Source organism: Lepus europaeus, chromosome 21 (genome assembly GCF_033115175.1).
Source record: "Lepus europaeus isolate LE1 chromosome 21, mLepTim1.pri, whole genome shotgun sequence".
In the NCBI taxonomy this organism is placed as follows: domain Eukaryota; kingdom Metazoa; phylum Chordata; class Mammalia; order Lagomorpha; family Leporidae; genus Lepus; species Lepus europaeus.
The window spans coordinates 11,974,699-11,992,840 of record NC_084847.1 but is presented as its reverse complement, the minus strand read 5'-3'; the positions used below and the strand labels follow the sequence as shown (position 1 = coordinate 11,992,840).

Sequence of the window (18,142 nt, the reverse complement as noted above, 5' to 3'; positions counted from 1 at the left end):
TGTTTGCCTGAGAACAGCTGTGTATACTAATTGTAATGTGCCTGAGTTTTCAGTGCATGAGGTTGCATGTTGTTTTCTATTTTTTTTTTTTTTTTTTTTTATTTTTGACAGGCAGAGTGGACAGTGAGAGAGAGAGAGAGAGACAGAGAAAGGTCTTCTTTTGCCGTTGGTTCACCCTCCAATGGCCGCCGCGGTAGCGCGCTGCGGCCGGCGCACTGTGCTGATCCGATGGCAGGAGCCAGGTGCTTCTCCTGGTCTCCCATGGGGTGCAGGGCCCAAGCACTTGGGCCATCCTCCACTGCACTCCCTGGCCACAGCAGAGAGCTGGCCTGGAAGAGGGGCAACCGGGACAGGATCGGTGCCCCGACCGGGACTAGAACCCGGTGTGCCGGCGCCGCAAGGCGGAGGATTAGCCTGTTGAGCCACGGTGCCGGCCTGTTTTCTATTTTTTAAAAAAAGGATTTGTTTATTGGAAATGTGGAGTGACAGACAAAGGGAAAGATGGGGGAAAGAGGTCTTCATAACACTGGTTCACTCCCTAAATGACAGTGATAGTCTGAGTGGGCCGGGCCAAAGCCAGGAGCCCAGAACTCCCATGAGACTACATCCGGGTTTCCCATTTGGGTGGCAGGGGCCCAAGTCCTTGGGCCACGTGCTGCTGCTTTCCCAGGAGCGCTAGCAGGGAGCTGCATCAGAAGCGGAGCCGCCAGGACTGGAACTGGCATTCGGATGGATTTCTTAACCTGCTGTACTGCAGTTCTGGCCATTTTCCACTTTTGTTGTCATGTTGACACTCAGAAAGTTTTAGGTTTGGGAGCATTTCAGACGTTCAAAATGAGGATTTTCAGCCTTTATAGAATTCAGCCTGATAGCTAGTGAAAATAATGCTGATTTTGAGAACATCCGGTAGGGAACACTTCTAATTAACCTTTTTTTTTTTTTCTTCTTTTTTTTTAAATAGAAACACTGCTGTTCCTCAAGAGTATAGACAGGGGCTGTAAGCAACAATCAAATCTCAAAATGTCAATTTCAATGATATACATTACATTTTATTTGTACTCTGTATATTACCATAAATCAGGGAAAACATGGTATTTGTCTTTTGGGGACTGGCTTATTTCACTAATCATAATAGTGTCCAGTCGCATCCATTTTGTTGCAAAAGACAGGATATCATCCTTTTTATGGCTGAATAGTATTCCATCATGTATATATACAATTTCTTTATCCAATCATCAGTTGATGGACATCTAAATTGATTCCAGATCTTAGCTGTCATGAGTTGAGCTGTTATAAACATGAGGGGTACAGTACCCAATTAATCTTAATTCATAAAAACATGAAATTAAAGTGGCATTTAAAAGTGTGCTGGTGTTTTTATATTATCACTTATTAATGAATTAAAAATTTTCTTTCTTAAAATTTAGGTATCAGTGATGGACCCTCAGTAACTGCATTAACAAATGGTTTTGACACTCCAGAAGAAAGATATCAGAAGCTTAAAAAGGCAGGTGGATATGCTAAAAAGTCTTTTTCACTCCCATGTTGACCTTCTTTGAGGTATAGAGAAATCTAATCATTAAACTTACACATTCAGGTTTTCTAAGTGTAACACTTACTCTCAACTCCAAATGTCTAAAACAACAGCAAAAATAATTGTTTGCTGGAAAACATTTTGGGAAAAGTTTGATATCTTTGATGTTAATCTGATTTGTAGGAAATATGTGGTTATGTTACTCATTTGGAAATAGGCTTAATATGCTCTGGCTGATGGATAAGTGCTTAACTGGGAAAAAATTAAGAATATGAATTTATAGTGCTTCTAAGGCCTAACCTCTGATTTGTTCTAATTGGAAGTACTCTTCCAAAGTCAAGTTGAGTAATTCAGAAAGCCTGCCTGATTGAGAATACTGTTGCTCATGTCAGATATGCAGCACTGTTGTGACAGATATTTTATTTCCCTTTTCCAGCATTCCATGGACTTTTTGCTGTTTCAGTTTGGCCTTTGCACTTTTAAGTATGACCACACAGATTCAAAGTAGGTTGTTTTAACAAGTGGTTGGAATTCTTTCATTGTGGCGTGATGTAACCTCTTAAGTCTCCTTTCATCTTATTTTCTCAGGTATATAACAAAGTCATTTAACTTCTATGTTTTCCCGAAACCCTTCAATAGATCCTCGCCAGATGTCAAATTTGTTTGTCAGGTTAGTAGCATAAATGAGTTTTTTGTTTTATGACTTGCTGATGAAGCAATGTAGAATCCCAGTTCTCTTTAAAAATTTTTTTTTAAACTTTTTATTTATTTATTTGAGAGGCAGAGTTAATAGACAGAGAGAGGGAGAAACAGGAAGAGAGGTCTTCCATCCACTGGTTCACTTCCCAAATGGCTGCAACTGTCAGAGCTGGGCTAGTCCAAAGCCAGGAGTGGGGAGCTTCTTCCGGTCTCCCACGCAGGTGCAGGGGCCCCAGCGCTTGGGCCTTGTTTTTCCCAGGTCATAGCAAAGAGCTGGTTCAAGGATGAGCATTTAGACTAGTGGTTTAGATGCTTGCATCCTATATTGAAGTACATAAATTCAATACCTTGTTCCAACTCCTGACTCCGACTTCCTGTTAATGCAGACTCTGGGAGGCAGTGGTGATGGCTCAAGTTAGTGGGTTCCTGCCACTCATATGAAAGACCTGGATTGAATTCCTGATTCTTTGGGCCAACCCAGTCCTGCTCCCCAGCCATAGCTGGGATCCGGGGAGTGAACCAGCAGATGTGAGCATGCGCTGTCTCTCTTTCTCTAGCAGAAAAAGAAAAAAAAAAATGGTTCAACCTTTGGACTTTGGCCTGATCATTTCACCTCTGTGACCTTCACTTTAGGATTGTAAATTAATGACATCATTGTTCCCTTCTCCCCTTTACTTCAGGGTGAATTAAGGAATAAGATGCACAGACAAGCAGTTGGAAGCCAGAACATGAGCTTTTTCACTAACAAAGCAGAATTTGAGAATATGGCTTTGTAATGTGATTCTATTTCACATTTTTAATGTCTTGTCTTTGGGTTGAACCTACAATGCAGGCTTTTTCCTATCCTATTTTCTTTCTTCCCACTTAGGTAGTTTTGTTTTCTGAAATAACATAGTATGTACATATCCTATGCAAGGATAGAAGGAGCTAAACTACTTACATAATTTTAGCATTTTGGCATTTTTCTTTAATAGAAATGGAATTCTAATATTCACGTTTTATATAACTTGGCACTTTACCTTGAACAGAATTTCTTCATGTTTCATGCATGAATATTTGTAATTTATTTGTCTATTAAAAGTTTTATTTGTTTGAAAGGTAAAGTGACAGAGAAGGACAGATCTTATATCTGCTAGTTTATTTTCCAAATGGCTGTACCTGCTAGGGCTGGACCTGGCTGAAGCCAGGAACCAAGAACTCCATCCTAGTCTCTTACATGGGTGGCAGGGGCCCGAGTACTTGGGCAGTCTTCCACTGCCTTCCCAGCCACATTAACAGGAAGCTGGATCAGATGCAAGGTAGCCAGGAATCAAACCAGCACTCCTATATGGGATGCCCAATATGTATGCCAGCATCGTAAGCAAAGCAGTGGCTTAACCCATTGTGCGCTAACCCTGACCCTTGTATAGTTTATTTAATTTCTTAATTGGAATTTGGAGGCTGTCTGATGATTATAAACAATGCCATAGTCATTGTTTCCATAAAGTATGTCTTTTGGTACATGTAAAAATTTTTCCATAGGGCAGATTTCCTAGAAGGGGAATAGAGCAATAGGACATAAGCGTTTAAAATTTTGATAGATGCCTCACACAGTCCTACCAAATGCTGTGCTATTTCTTGAATCTCAAATGGTATATTTAGGACAAATCAAATGTGGCTAGTAGACCACAAATAGATTTTATTGGCTCAAAGCTTTTTTTACTTATAAAATATGAATAATGTAATATTTACCATTCTAACCATTTTTAAATGTGTTGTTCAGTGGCATTAACTTATTCTTATGAATCCAGAGGGTGATTTGATTGAAAAATAATGTCAAGAAAGGACTAGATGAGTCTTTTACACTGAGTTTAATGGGATAAAGGAAAGTAGGATGTTTTGAAGTCGTGAAGGACAGAGTGCCTTTCCACAGTCCATCTTTTGGGGCATCTGTCAGAGATGGACTGTTTTGCAGTGCAGGATGATAAGAACATCCGTTGAGATAACTGAGTTTTCAATATCTGAACTTGAGTTGAACAGTGATATCTATGTGTATACATCCTATATATATATATATATGTAGGAGGGTAGATATTTGAGAGAGAAGATGATAGCACGCACCCCCATCCACTGGTCCACTCCCCAAATGCCTGCAGTAGTTGGGACTGACTGGCTGGAGCCAGGAGCTGGGAACTCAGTTCAGGTTTCCCATGTGGGTTTCAGGGACCCAACTACCCTGTCGCCAGTTGGTTTGCAGGACTTGCATTGGCAGGAAGCTGGAACTGGGACTCAGACAGAGGCATTCTGACCTGAGCATGTTAGCAGCATCTTCACGGCTAGGCTGAATGGCCACCCAGATAATGAAGCCTTAACAAGGTGTGCACGTGAGCTACCTTAAACTTGAATCTGGGATGGGGTAACATAATACATCTCTTGTCTACTTAAAACCTCCTAGTCCGGACAGCAGTCCAAGTCTGGAGCCTTCTGTCTGTCGGGAGAAAATCTGCTTACCCAGTGGGTTTTTAAAAAATAGTGTGAGCCGGCGCTGCGGCTCACTAGGCTAATCCTCTGCCTGCGGCACCGGCACCCCAAGTTCTAGTCCCGGTTGGGGCACCGGATTCTGTCTCGGTTGCCCCTCTTCCAGTCCAGCTCTCTACTGTGGCCCGGGAGTGCAGTGGAGGATGGCCCAAGTGCTTGGGTCCTGCACCTGCATGGGAGACCAGGAGAAGCACCTGGCTCCTGGCTTCAGATCAGCGCAACGTGCCGGCCTTAGCAGCCACTTGGGGGGTGAACCAATGGAAAAAAGGAAGACCTTTCTCTGTCTCTGTCTCTCTCTCTCACTATCTAACTCTGCCTGTCAAAAAAAAAAAAAAATAGTGTGAAACAAAGGATTTTTTAAAAAATAAGCTGTAGAGGAGAAGAACCTAGATATTTTAAGTAAACGAATAGATGTTTTGACAGCCGTGGAGCAGAAATAAGTGGCTGTCTTCAGATCTTTGGCATGCTGCTTCTGTGGCTGAGTTACAGTCCTGCTTCTGTCCTCTTCCCTGCCCCTGCGGTCCCCACAATGTGTGTTCTGTTTGTTCTGGTTGCAGAGCTCCAGCATCGACTTCCTAGCAAGCCAAGGATTTGATTTTAATAAAGTTTTCTGCAATGGTAAGATTACGCGTGATTTACGTTTAGAGCTTATAAACCTTCTAGATGTCCTGCAAAGTAAACCTGGGTTTGGTTTAGAATTCGTACTGTCTGTCTGCTGTCAGAGACAAGTTTAGAGTTCCAGTACACCACATGCAGCCTTAGGATTTTTACAAACTCTTCTGATGTTTTTCTTGTTTAAACCCTATCAGCCGTGGACTGAATAAGAAAGTAGATGCTACTTCATTTAGTTCAAATGTGGCCTTTCAAACTCTTGATTTTAATGAGTGTAACTTGTTCTACCACTAGTGTGACCTAGTTACCTAACCCATCACCCAGGAGTACTTCCCCATTTTCTTGGAGCGTAACGAGTGAATAATACTTTTAAAAGTAGCTGTATGGTTGGGGCCAGTGCCTCCATCTACAGTGCCGGCATCCCATATGGGTGCCGTTTTGAGCCCCAGCTGCTCCACTTACGATCCAGCTTTCTACTGTAACTTGAGAAGGCAGTAGAGGACAGCCCAAGTCCTCAGGACCCTGAACCTGCGTGAGAGACCTGGAGGAAGCTCCTGGCTCCTGGCTTTGGATTGGCTGTTTGGGGAGTGGACCAGCAGATGAAAGATCTCTCTCTGCCTCTGCATCTCTGTAACTATCTTTCAAATAAATAAATACATCTTTTTTTAATTTTTTCATTTTTAAAGGTTTATTTATTTATTTATTTGAGAGGTAGAGTTATAGACAGTGGAGGGCGAGACAGAGAGAAAGGTCTTCCTTCTGTTGGTCCACTCACCAAATGTCTGCAACGTCCAGAGCTGCGCTGATCCGAAGTTAGGAGCCAGGTGCCTCTTCCTGGTCTCCCACACAGGTGCAGGGGTTCAAGCGCCTGGGCCATCTTCTGCTGCTTTCCCAGGCCACAGCAGAGAGCTGGATTGAAAGAGGAGCAGCTGGAACTAGAACTGGCGCCCCATGGGATGCCAGTGCTGCAGGCAGAAGATTAACCTACTGTTTGGGGAGTGAACCAGCTGATGGAAGACTTTTCTCTCTCTGCCTCTGCCTCTGTCTAACTCTACCTTCCAAATAAAAAAATGTATTTTTTTTTTTAAAGTAGCTGTATTCCAGCAATACTATAATGAAAACCCTCTTTTGTGTTGCCACTTTTTTTTTTTTTTAATGTTTATTTTTTTATTTGAAAGGCAGAGTTACAGAGAGGCAGAAGTAGAGAGAGAGAGAGGTCTTCCTTCTGCTGGTTCATGCCCCAGATGGCTGCCAATGGGCTGGAGCTGCACCATTCTGAAGCCAGGAGCCAGGAGCTTCTTCTGGATCTCCCAAGCAGGTGCAGGGGCCCAAGGGCTTGGGCCATCTTCCACTGCTTTCCCAGGCCATAGCAGAGAGCTGAATTGGAAGTGGAGCAGCCGGCATTTGAACCGGCACCTATGTGGGATGCCGACAGTGCAGGTGGCAGCTTTACCTGCTACACCACAGCACCAGCCCCGCCACTTGCTTTGTGATAGGAGGCAGTTTCTTGGTCTCTCTTGGGAGGGAAACATCTGCATAGACTGCACAGTGGGGGTGGCAGGCTCCTGGTGTTGCAGGCTGGTGCACCTCTGAGGAGGGACTGAGACTCCTGCATTTACATCCCTGGTGCCCAGCAGGAATCTTGTGCATCTGGGAGCCAACCTTTGCATATTTGTGAATAATAGGTGTGTGAATACAGGAATGGCTTTCTTTCCTCTTGTTTGGGAAAACCCCTTCTTTTCCCAGCAGTGTTATATACTGCTATAAAGCCAGTAAGTTTCAAAAGTTACTTGAGTACATTGTGTTCAATAATGAGTGTAGAACTAATGAGTGAAGTAAGGAAGGAGATTTATTGCAACAAGTGAAGTAGATTTTCTTAAAAAAATACAGGTAGATTTCAGGTCAGTTCCCTTTTCAGTATGATCTTGTGAGGCCTTTAGAGCCCATGCCCTATTTCTTAATTGCTTCATGGGTACTGTGTTTAATCTTTGGTGAAAATTTTGATCTTTGAAAATACTAAAAAAAAATTGGGAGGACCCGGGAAACCAAACTGCTTAACTCATGAAGCAGTTGGGTGACACCACTGGGATATTACTCATTTAATTTTTTTGTTTGCTCATCTGTCTTAATCTTGACTCTGAAAGCCAGTATAAAACAGAAGTTTCAAATGTGTTTAGAACAGTTGGAACAGTACCAATAGGTGTGTTTAGTTACCCAGGCTGCTGGTTTCACTTTGATAAAAGAAGAGAACCCCCGAGGTGGGGCATGCCCCGTTCTCACTGTTCCGTCGTCAAACCTTGGGACGTTGTAATCATAACACCGTCAGGCTGCAGGCCATCGGCCGTCACCAGGGCTGGTCTCTGTGCTGTGGTTCTGTTGTGTCGGCCGACGCAGGCCCTCATCCCCTGTGTTGTCATTCCCTCCGCGCTGGTTTCTTCAGTGCCAGACTCGGGTTCTGGCCGTCTTTGAGGTGTCCTTGTCTGAGCAGGAACCAGTGGGCATTTCTCGTTACCGCTTGCCCTGCAGCCCTCTCAGGGCACGTGGTTTCACCTCTCTTTCTTTTGCTCTCTGGCCAGGCCGGGCCAGGTGTCATCCTGGTTTCCCTCTTTGCAGGGCCGTGTCCCCAGCCCTGCCACCCTGTGCCTGCTGAGCTGCCACAGCTCTGGTTCACTCTCCTGTTCTCTGTTGCTGCCTGTCTCCTCATTCTGGTGACCTGAGCGTGTGCAGGGATGACCAGGGCATGCTCGGCCTTGTCTGTTTCCTGACCAGTGGTCGGCAGCCTCGCCTCTTTCTCTGCACGGCACCACCTGCAGTGCCTCCCCCTGCACTCTGCCCTCATTGTGATCGCTCACTCACTTTGGTACTTCATCTCAGCGCCATGTTGCCCACCATTACCTGCCCCTTTCCTCCCTGGACGTCCGTGTCCCCATGGCCCGTTGTCCATTCTCACTCCCCTCCCTGTCCCCTTCGTTGTGCTTGCTCTGCAAAGGCCCAGCCTTGGTTGAATGTGACAGCCACCTTCTCCACTTCTGAGCCTCTGCAGGTTGCTGGAAAATATGACACACTTGAGCTGATTTGGCATCACATGTTGTGGGCACAAGCTTCAGACAAGCACTCAGTCCTGCTCAGAGACCCTGCCCTTTTTGACCTAGAAATTCCCTTTCTAGTTCTCAAGATGTCTGTTTTTTTACCACTTCTTCTTTTTTTTTTTTTTAAATTAATATATTTATTTGAAAGAGTTACATAGAGAAGGAGAGGCAGAGAGAGAGAGAGAGGTCTTCCATCTGCTGGTTCACTCCCCAATTGGCTGCAACAGCTGGAACTGTGCCGATCCAAAGCCAGGCTCCAGGAGCTTCTTCCAGGTCTCCCAAGCAGGTGCAGGGGCCCAAGGGCTTGGGCCATCTTCTACTGTTTGCCCAGGCCATTGCTGGATTGGAAGTGAAGCAGCCAGGTCTCGAACCGGTGCCCATATGGGATGCTTGCACGGCAGGTGGCGGCTCTACCTGCTGTGCCACAGCACCGGCCTCACCACTTCTTTCTCTACTCCAGCTTGTGACCTTATCTATTGCATGAAAATAGAAGCCTCCAAGGAGGGCTGCTCCCTGTTCTCACCCCCAGACCACAATGTATCCTAAGTTTGAACCCAGCTGCTTCTCTTCCTTCTTTATGGAGGAGAAAGGGTCCCTGTCCCTGTTGAAGGCTAGTCCATCTCCCTGTCAGCCACTACCTCCCCAGGTTGCCCTTCTGTCTCCTGAATCCTTACTCTTCCTTCTCTGTGCGTCAGTAGAGGAACCCTTATAAACATGCCATTAAGACTGACGCCAGCTGGTCCACAGGCCCCCTTTCCTCCCCACCCCACCTCTGATAGATGGACTTAGGGACTTGGGGGACTTGGAGGAGAAAATATCTGTAGTCCTATAAACCTGAACTTTACCAGTTTCTTCCATTATGAATGTAGGCTACACCCAGAGGAATGTTATCTGGGACACTGTCATTGGTGGAAATCCCAGGTATCTTGAAATGACATTTCACTGCTTGCAGGTTTCTTGAATATTTATGTTCAACAACATTTTAATTTTATTGTAGTTACTTTTCTGTCATTAGATCTTGTTATTGAATGCGTTGATCAAGAAGTTGCTACTACATTACAGATGTTTAAAAATGTTTTACAACCATTTCCATACAGTTGCTTTCCTTTATTATCTTGTATATTTTAGGATAGGCATTTAAAAACATTATTCTGAAGGAGGGGGTCTGTCGGCTTTACCAGACCAACAAAGAGATCTATGACACCAGAAGATTAAGTGTACCTGCAGGGACACCCTCATCTTGTTCCAGATCAGATAAACACGAGCCCCCTCACTTGCTTCCACATCTCCTCTTTCCTGGGATTTTCCCACTCAGAATGGAGCGCCTTGAACAGGGGGTGTGCTTCACTGTTTGCTTTTTTCTCCCAGTCTTCTCTTCACTCTTCTCAGGCTGCACTTCCTTCCGCACCTCTGTGTGGACCCTGCACTGGCTAGCCTCCACTGGAGCCAGCACACCTTAAGTCAAGTCTTGGTCCTCATCTGGCTGTACATTTTGACAGAATTATACCTGGTTTTATTACAACCTGTAGTCCTAAATGCTTCCCTTCTACCTGGCTCCAGCATGCTCTACTGCTTTCCCAGGCACATTAGCAGGGAACTCAGTCTGTGTCCCATGTGGATGCAGGGGCCCAAGTACTTGGGCCATCTTCTACTCTTTCCCAGGCCATAGCAGAGAGCTAGATCGGAAGTGGAGCAGCCGGAACCCAAACCGGTGCTCACATGGGATGCTGGCACTGGAGGCAGTGGCTTTGCCCACTATGCCACGGCGCTGGCCCCGGAACATGGTCTTGATTAGTCCCAGTAGTGGTGATGTTAATGTGGATCACTTTGCCAGTTAACTTAAGCATCTATTGATGGTTCTTGCTTCAATGAATATTGTTCACAAATGACATGTTTCTTATTTTTTAATAGAAAGCTTTTATTTAATAAATATAAATTTCATAAATACAACTATTGGATTATAGTGGTTTTTCTCCCCATACCTGCCCTCCCATCTCCAAACTATCCCACCTCTTACTCCTTCTCCCATCCCATTCTTCATTAAGATTCATTTTTAATTATCCTTATATACGGAAGATCAACTCTATAGTAAGTAAAGATTTCAATAGTTTGTACCCACACAGACACCCAAAGTAAAAAGTATTGTTTGAAGACTAGTTTTACCATTAATTCTCATAATAGAACACATTAAGGAAAGAGGTCCTACATGGGGAGCAAGTGCACAGTGACTCCTGTTGTTGACAGTCTTATTTATGACATCACTGATCACCCGAGGCTCTTGTCTTGAGCTGCCGAGGCTATGGAGGCCTCTTGAGTACACAAACTGACATTTTTTAGACAATGCCATAATCAAAGTGTAAGTTCTCCCTTCAGAGAAAGGTACCTCCTTTGATGGCCCCTTCTTTCCACTGGGATCTCTCTCACAGAGATCTTTCATGTAGGTCATTTTTTGCCAAAGTGTCTTGACTTTCCATGCCTGAAATACTCTCATGGGCTTTTTAGCCAGATCTGAATGCCTTAAGGGCTGATTCTGAGGCCAGAGTGCTGTTTAGGACATTTGTCATTCTAGGAGACTGCTGTGTATCCCGCTTCCCATGTTGGATCTTTCTCTCCTTTTTAATTCTGTCAATTATTATTAGCCAGCACTTGGTCTTATTTATGTGATCCCTTTGACAATCCTATCTTTATGATCAGTTATGAACTTCAGCTGACCACTTCAACTAGTAAGATGGCATTGGTACCTGCCAACTTAATGGGATTTGGAGTCCCATGGCAGGTTTTACCCTTAGGGGTTAGTCCAAGGGAACGTGTGCCGAACACGTTCATTATTCTTTCTAAAAGTCCATTAGTGTCGCATGGCCTCTATTTATGTATCCATTTATTTTTTTATTTTTTTATCTAAAATGTCTATTTAATTAGAGGCAGAGAGCCTAAGTCCCGTAAGGTGGTTTACTTTCCAAATGCCTACGATCACCCAGGCTGGGCTAGGCAGAAGCTGGGAGCTGGGAACTCAATCCTGGCCTCCCATGTGGGTAGCAGGAACCCAGTTAACTTGAGCCAACACTGCTGCCTCCCCGAGTTTGCATTAGCAGGAAGCTATGGTGGTGAGGCTGCTATCAAACCTAGTCACTCCAGTGTGGTGTGCAGGGTCTTATTGCTGGGCTAAACATCCATGCCCACTTCCCCCACCACGTGCTTTGAATTCTTCCCATATCTTGATGATAACTAAATTTATATTGTAATGACTTTCTCTTGTGCTCTATAGCTCCTCTCTCTCTCTCTCTTTCTCTCTACATATGTACACATAAATGCACATACATACCCCAGCATATATAAATGCATGCAACTTGGGCTCCTGTAGCTGTTCAGTGGGTTAAGCTGCTGCCTATGATGCTGTCATCTCATATGAGCACCAGCTCAAGTTCTAGCTGCTCTGCTTCTGATCTAGCTCTCTGCTAATGTGCCTGGGAAAGCAGTGGAGGATGGAGCAAGTACTTGAACCACTGCACCCATGTGGGAGACCAGGATGGAGCTCCTGGCTCCTGGCTCCTGGCTTTGGCCTGGCCCAGCCTCAACCATTGCAGCCGTTTGGAGAATGAACCAACTACGAAAAGATCTCTTTTTCTCTGTCTCTGCCTCTCTCACTGCACCTTTCAAATAAATAAAATAAATCTTTTTTAAAATTATGTGTATGCGGTTGATGCCGCAACTTACTTGGCTAATCCTTTGCCTGCAGCGCTGGCACTGTGGGTTCTAGTCCTGGTTGGATGCCAGATTCTGTCCCAGTTGCTCCTCTTCCAGGGCAGCTCTCTGCTGTGGCCTGGGAAGGCAGTGGAGGATGGCCCAAGTGCTTGGGCCCTGCATCCCATGGGAGACCAGGAGAAAGCACTTGGCTCCTGACTTCAGATCGGTGCAGCACACCGGCCGTATCGGCCATTTTGATGGTTGAACCAATGGAAGGAAGACCTTTCAAAAAAAATTATGTGTATGTAACACTTAATTTATATGTGCAGAAGAAAGCTTTTGATTTCTATTCCTTGGGTCCCATACCCATTTCTTCCCAGCTTCCCCATCTCGGTTATTGACTCTACTATCCTTCCAGTTGCTTAAACCAAATAGCTTGCTTTTTTTTTTTTTTTTTGGAAGGCAGGATGACAGAAACAAAAAGATAAAGAGATTTTTTATTCACTGGTTTATTCCCCAAATTCACATAACAACTGGGGCTGAAACTGGGCCAAGCTGAAACCAGGGACCCAGAACTCTATCCGTGTCTTCCCTGTGGGTGACAGAGACCCAAGTGCTTGGGCTGCTTGTGCTGTTTTGTCAGGCAGCTGGATCAGAAGCAGTGCAGGGACTCAAAACCCAAGTGCTCTGATATGACGTATGGGTGTCAAAGTGGCATCTTACTGCTGCACCCAATGCCTGCCCCTCGGTGTCGTTCTTGATTTTACTTTTTCCTTTTCTCTTACCTCCTCGATATCAAGAAATTCTCTCCTGTTTCAAAGGTCACTCATTTCCCCTCTCCATAATCTTACCATGCATCTGAAATGACGACCTGCCACTGGCTGCCTGCTTTATGAGTGGAATGTTAATTGGAACAAGCTATGCCTATCCATGTGCACGTTGTGCTACAGTGACAGGGTTGAGTATTGTGACAGGGGTTCCATATAGCCTGCCTAAAACATGTTCTGCCTGGCCCTGTAAGATGAAGTTTGCTGGCTTCTGTGCTGTCACCTCTTGCCTGGACAGTTGCTAATTTGGCTGTCTCTTTCCACTCCTAATAGTCAACGTGACTTTTAAACACAAAGCAGATGCCGTTATTACTTTGTCTAAGACCTAAGGCTATTCTATCACTTTTAGAACACAATAAATTTCTCTCTCTCTTTTTTTTTAAAGGTGTGTAACTGCTATATAGATGGATGTTATCCATTTGTTTGTTTCTTTTTTATTGAGAGAGATTTTTCCATCTATTGGTTTACTCCTGAAATGGCCGCAATGGCCCAGGCTGGTCCAGGCTGAAGCCAGGAGCCTGGGACCCATCCAAGTCTCCCTTGTGGGTGTCAGGTGCCCACATGTTTTGCCATCTTCTGCTGCTTTCTCAGGTGCATTAGCAGGGAACTGGATCGGACATAGAGCAGTGGGGTTTGAATCGTTACTCTGATGATGGGATACCACTGTCACAGGCAGCAGTTTAACCCGCTGTGCCCTCAGAATAAGTTTCTTAGCATGGCTTGTAAGGCCCTACATGGTCTTGCTCCATCTTCTCTTCAACCTGGGGTCAGATCATTCTAGTCTGGTCCCACTAGCTCTCTTGCTGTTTCTGGAACCATCTGAGTCATTTCTATCCTCTGGTCATTTATGTTTCCCCTGCCTGAAATACTCTTCCCCCAGCTCTTTCTGCATCTCACTCATTCTCATGCTTTGGATTTTCTGTCACAGAGGCTTCTTCTAAAGACCTTGTCAAAAGTGGTGCCCTCCACTGCAGAGCAGCATCTACTGTGTACTGTCAGTTCCCCAGTACCTCATGCACTGCCTGACACAGCATCCAGGCCAGATAAATATTTGTTCTGAGGAAGAATGAAGAAACAAACACACCAACATATTTCAAAATGACTTGTCTTTTCTGTAGTTAGATATTTAAGGTAAATATTTTCTGAGCATTTTAGACTCTTTGGTTTGTTAAAAAAAATTATGTTAAACACTTTTCCTGTTGCATTCTTTTTAAAATTGTGTTTAGGAATTCCGTATTTAAATCAGGAAGAAGAAAGACAGTTAAGAGAGCAGTATGATGAAAAACGTTCACAGACCAATGGTGCAGGAACTCTAGCATACGTGTCTCCAAACACTTCAAAGCATCCTGTGACGATTCCTGAGGATCAGAAGAAGTTTATTGACCAAGTGGTGTAAGTTCCTAAACTGAAACCAAAAATGCATTGGGTAACATGCACTGGGGCCAGGCTGACACTTACATCTCAAACCTGTGCTACATACACACGCAGTATACTCACAGGTGTATGTGAGTGGCAGGAGGTGGTTGTGCTGTATTGGTATTTGTGCAACAAGAGCCAGTTTTTTGTTTTTTTTTTTTTTTTTTTTTTTGACAGGCAGAGTTAGACAGTGAGAAAGAGAGAGACAGAGAGAAAGATCTTCCTTTTTTCCGTTGGTTCACCCCCCAAATGGCCACCACGGCCAGTGCTCTGCGGCTGGCGCGCTGTGCCGATCCGAAGCCAGGAGCAAGGTGCTTCCCCCTGGTCTCCCATGTGGGTGCAGGGCCCAAGCACTTGGGCCATCCTCCACTGCCTTCCCGGGCCACAGCAGAGAGCTGGACTAGAAAAGGAGCAACCGGGACTAGAACCCGGCGCCCCAACCAGGACTAGAACCTGGGGTGCCAGCGCCACAGGTGGAGGATTAGCCAAGTGAGCCACGGCACCAGCCCAAGAGCCAGTTTTATACAGAATTTTACATGTTGCATACTGGAATTTCCTACATGTCAATAGGCACAGAAGCTCAGTACCTGGACAAACTTGCCTGGACCAAGGGAGCTGACAGCCACTGTCCACTTTCCCCAAAGCACAGGAGGGGGTCTGGCTCATCCAGATTGCAGCCTCTGTGTGCTTTTTCTCTGTCAGTGAGGTTTCTGACAAGGAAATGTGTCACTAAGGAGTATCTGGAGTTGCTTAGTTTGTTTTATAAAAAATTTTAATGGTTATTTAATTTAATACATATTTTTGGGTACTGATAATTCAGTGCATGTATTCAATATGTGATGATCAAGTCAGGTTAGTTAGCATTTCTACTTCAGTTTGCTAAGTTTAGTTATTGCTGTAACTGCTCAAATAGAAAAGCCAAAAATTACTTGATAAACTGCCACTAATTCATTAATGACAAGAATAATCTGCTTCCCTCAGAAGAATGTGTTCAAAATAAGTCATTTTTAAGTCTTTGAGCTTCAAGGTTATAGCATGACTTGTTGGGATTACTTTGTTCCGCACATACAGCAGTAAGTGTGTGTATGAAATGCCTGCTCTCAGACTCAGCCTGCGTCTGAATGCGGTTGCTCTGTTGATGCCTTCACTTCATCAGGGTACTAATGGTCGTGGTCTGACTCTGATTTCCTCAGAGAGAAGATAGAAGATTTACTACAAAGTGGAGAGAACAAGAACTTAGATTTAGAGCCATGTACTGGGTGAGTTGTCCTGAACATTTGTGCATGTTCTTTTTCTGGAAAGGGAGATGATTTCTGACAGTTGATATACTTGTTCTTTTAAAAACACTTTTATAAATAGCCTTTTTATTATAGGTATGCTCCCAGGATTTAAGCACTAACTTTAGCATTAACACAGCAGGGGTGATTATATATTGAGACGCTGAATGAATGTTTTGTTCTGTACCTGGTGGGAAGAAAACTGTTGTGCAACTTCGACTTTAAGTTCTGCACAGGAGGGGGCCTCGTTTCTTTGGCCTTGAGGAGTATTTGATGCATGAAGGCTTCAGAAGAGAAGAATTCACTGTCTGTCTGCTTCCATCCGTTTGCTTTCTCTCTGCAGTAAAAACATCAGCATTTCACAGTTAGTGACTTGAACATCGTTTTTTTCCTTTTACTTCCTGTCGAGCTTCACAAGTGTTTTCATGCATTGTCTACTTTAAAGATACTGTGTAGCTGCAGGAAGTAATCTTTTAATTAGATAAGAGCTTCTCCTCTTCTGTTAAAGCAGTTTAATATCAAAATTTTGATAAAGGCAGGTAACAGGAATCCTCCCACCTCGGACTTCCTGCCTGTGTTTGTTCCCACCATACCTGTCATTTCTTTCTTCCTTTCCTATCCTGTCCTGTCCTGTCCTTTCCTTTCGAGGTAGAGTTACAGACAGTGAGAGGGAGAGACAGAGAGAGTCTTCCATCTGCTGGTTCACTCCCCAGATGGCTGCAGTGGCCAGAGCTGGGCCAGTCTGAAGCCAGGAGCCAGGAGCTTCCTTTGGGTCTCCCATGCGGGTGCAGGGACCCAAGCACTTGGGCCAACTTCCACTGCTTTCCCAGGGCATAGCAGAGAGTTGGATTGGAAGTAAAGCAGCCGGGTTTTGAACCAGCACCTGTATGGGGTGCTGGCACTACAGATGGAGGATTAACCTGTGCCACAGCGTTGGCCCCACTACCTGTCATTTCTAATGAAGTCTTATCCCAATGAGTGTGTCATCAGTCAGTTAGGGTTTACTTCTAATGATGCAAAATCAATACTTTTTCTTTTGTAGGTTCCAAAGAAAATTAATTTATCAGACCTTGAGCAGAAAGTAAGTTGATGCTGTGTGTGAGAGCTCTTGTTCCCTTTTTAAATTCTGCAGTTCTTAGTAATTTAACCGTACCAAATTCCCTTTTTCTTAAATTTTTTCGAAAATGTTTTTCTTTGAAAGGCAGAAGGAGACACATAGATATTTCATCTGCTGGTTTATATCCCAAATGCCCCTATGTAATAGCTGTGGTTGGGTCAGTCTGAAGCCTTGAGCCGGAAATGCAACCTGAATTTCCCATAAGGGTGGCAGGGACCCAGGTACTTGAGACACATCAGCTGCTACCTCTCAGGATGCAGCCTGGCGTGCAGAACTAGAGCAGAGTGCATCATCTCCAACCTTCCCTTGGTAGGCTCCTGGCAATCTAAAAAGACCTTCAAAATTTCCATTAGGAAATAGGCATTATTATATTTGGAAGCAAGATAAGATTGTGTGATAATGAGTTGACTATATTATGAGATGCAAGACATTTTAAAGAATGTCTAAGTCTTTTTTTTTTTCTTTTTTAAGATTTATTTATTTGAAAATCAGAGTTACACAGAGAGAGGAGGAGAGGCAGAGAGAGAGAGAGAGGTCTTCCATCTGCTGGTTCTCTCCCCAGTTGGCCGCAATGGCCGGAGCTGTGCTTATCTGAAGCCAAGGGCAAGGGGCCAGGAACTTCCTTGGGGTCTCTCACGCGGGTACAAGAGCCCAAGGATTTGGGCCATCCTCTACTGCTTTCCCAGGCCATAGCAGAGAGCTGGATCAGAAGTGGAAAAGATGGGTCTTGAACCAGCACCATATGTCATGCCGGCGCTGCAGGCCACGGTGGCTTAACCTGCTACACCACAGTGCTGGCCCTGCCTAAGTCTAAAAAAAGTTCAGTTGAAATCAGATACATCCCTATGTGTTCAAGAGCAGGGACAAGGAAACATTTAACAGAGGAAATATTATGTAATAGGCTTATTATAAAGTCTTCATGGTAGTGATAATTATTTCATATGTAATGAAACATTCCATTTAGTTTATTGCTATATAATTTTAAAAATACTTGGGTTTTTGCTGTCATTGACTCATCTATTGATAGCATGTTTTCCTTCTTTTCTGCAGATATCCCAAAGGCATTCATGTTGAGACTTTAGAAACTGAAAAGGTAACCCCACGAATTATTTGAGGATGATTTTACGCATATGGTAACACATCGATGTATTAGAAGTCAGAAGTTACACCTTGGCTGTGTCACCTGTGAGCTGGGTGACCTTGGGCAAATCATTTAACCTTTCTCCGCGTATCCATTGAGGCTGAGCATGATAGTTGGGATCCATTCCTGTCTCATAGCTTGTTTTATGGTGACCTTGGAGGAAAATAGAATCAATGTGTGTTGTAAACCTGGACATATACAAACATTGCTTCAGGTTTTTAACTTTGAC

The 18,142-nt window shown here is 44.3% G+C and overlaps 1 protein-coding gene across 2 annotated transcripts in view; it reads left to right on the top strand.

Moving 5' to 3' along the window:
• The window catches only part of PARN (poly(A)-specific ribonuclease), a 166,655-nt gene that overhangs the window by 2,717 nt on the left and 145,796 nt on the right, over nt 1–18,142 (top strand). For both annotated transcript variants that reach the window (XM_062179668.1, XM_062179669.1), the window contains exons 3-10: nt 1,428–1,507; nt 1,971–2,038; nt 2,123–2,204; nt 5,308–5,368; nt 14,189–14,354; nt 15,572–15,637; nt 16,698–16,736; nt 17,823–17,865. In XM_062179668.1, the coding sequence (XP_062035652.1) occupies nt 1,428–1,507; nt 1,971–2,038; nt 2,123–2,204; nt 5,308–5,368; nt 14,189–14,354; nt 15,572–15,637; nt 16,698–16,736; nt 17,823–17,865 (605 nt within the window). The remainder of the gene's footprint in view (nt 1–1,427; nt 1,508–1,970; nt 2,039–2,122; nt 2,205–5,307; nt 5,369–14,188; nt 14,355–15,571; nt 15,638–16,697; nt 16,737–17,822; nt 17,866–18,142) is intronic.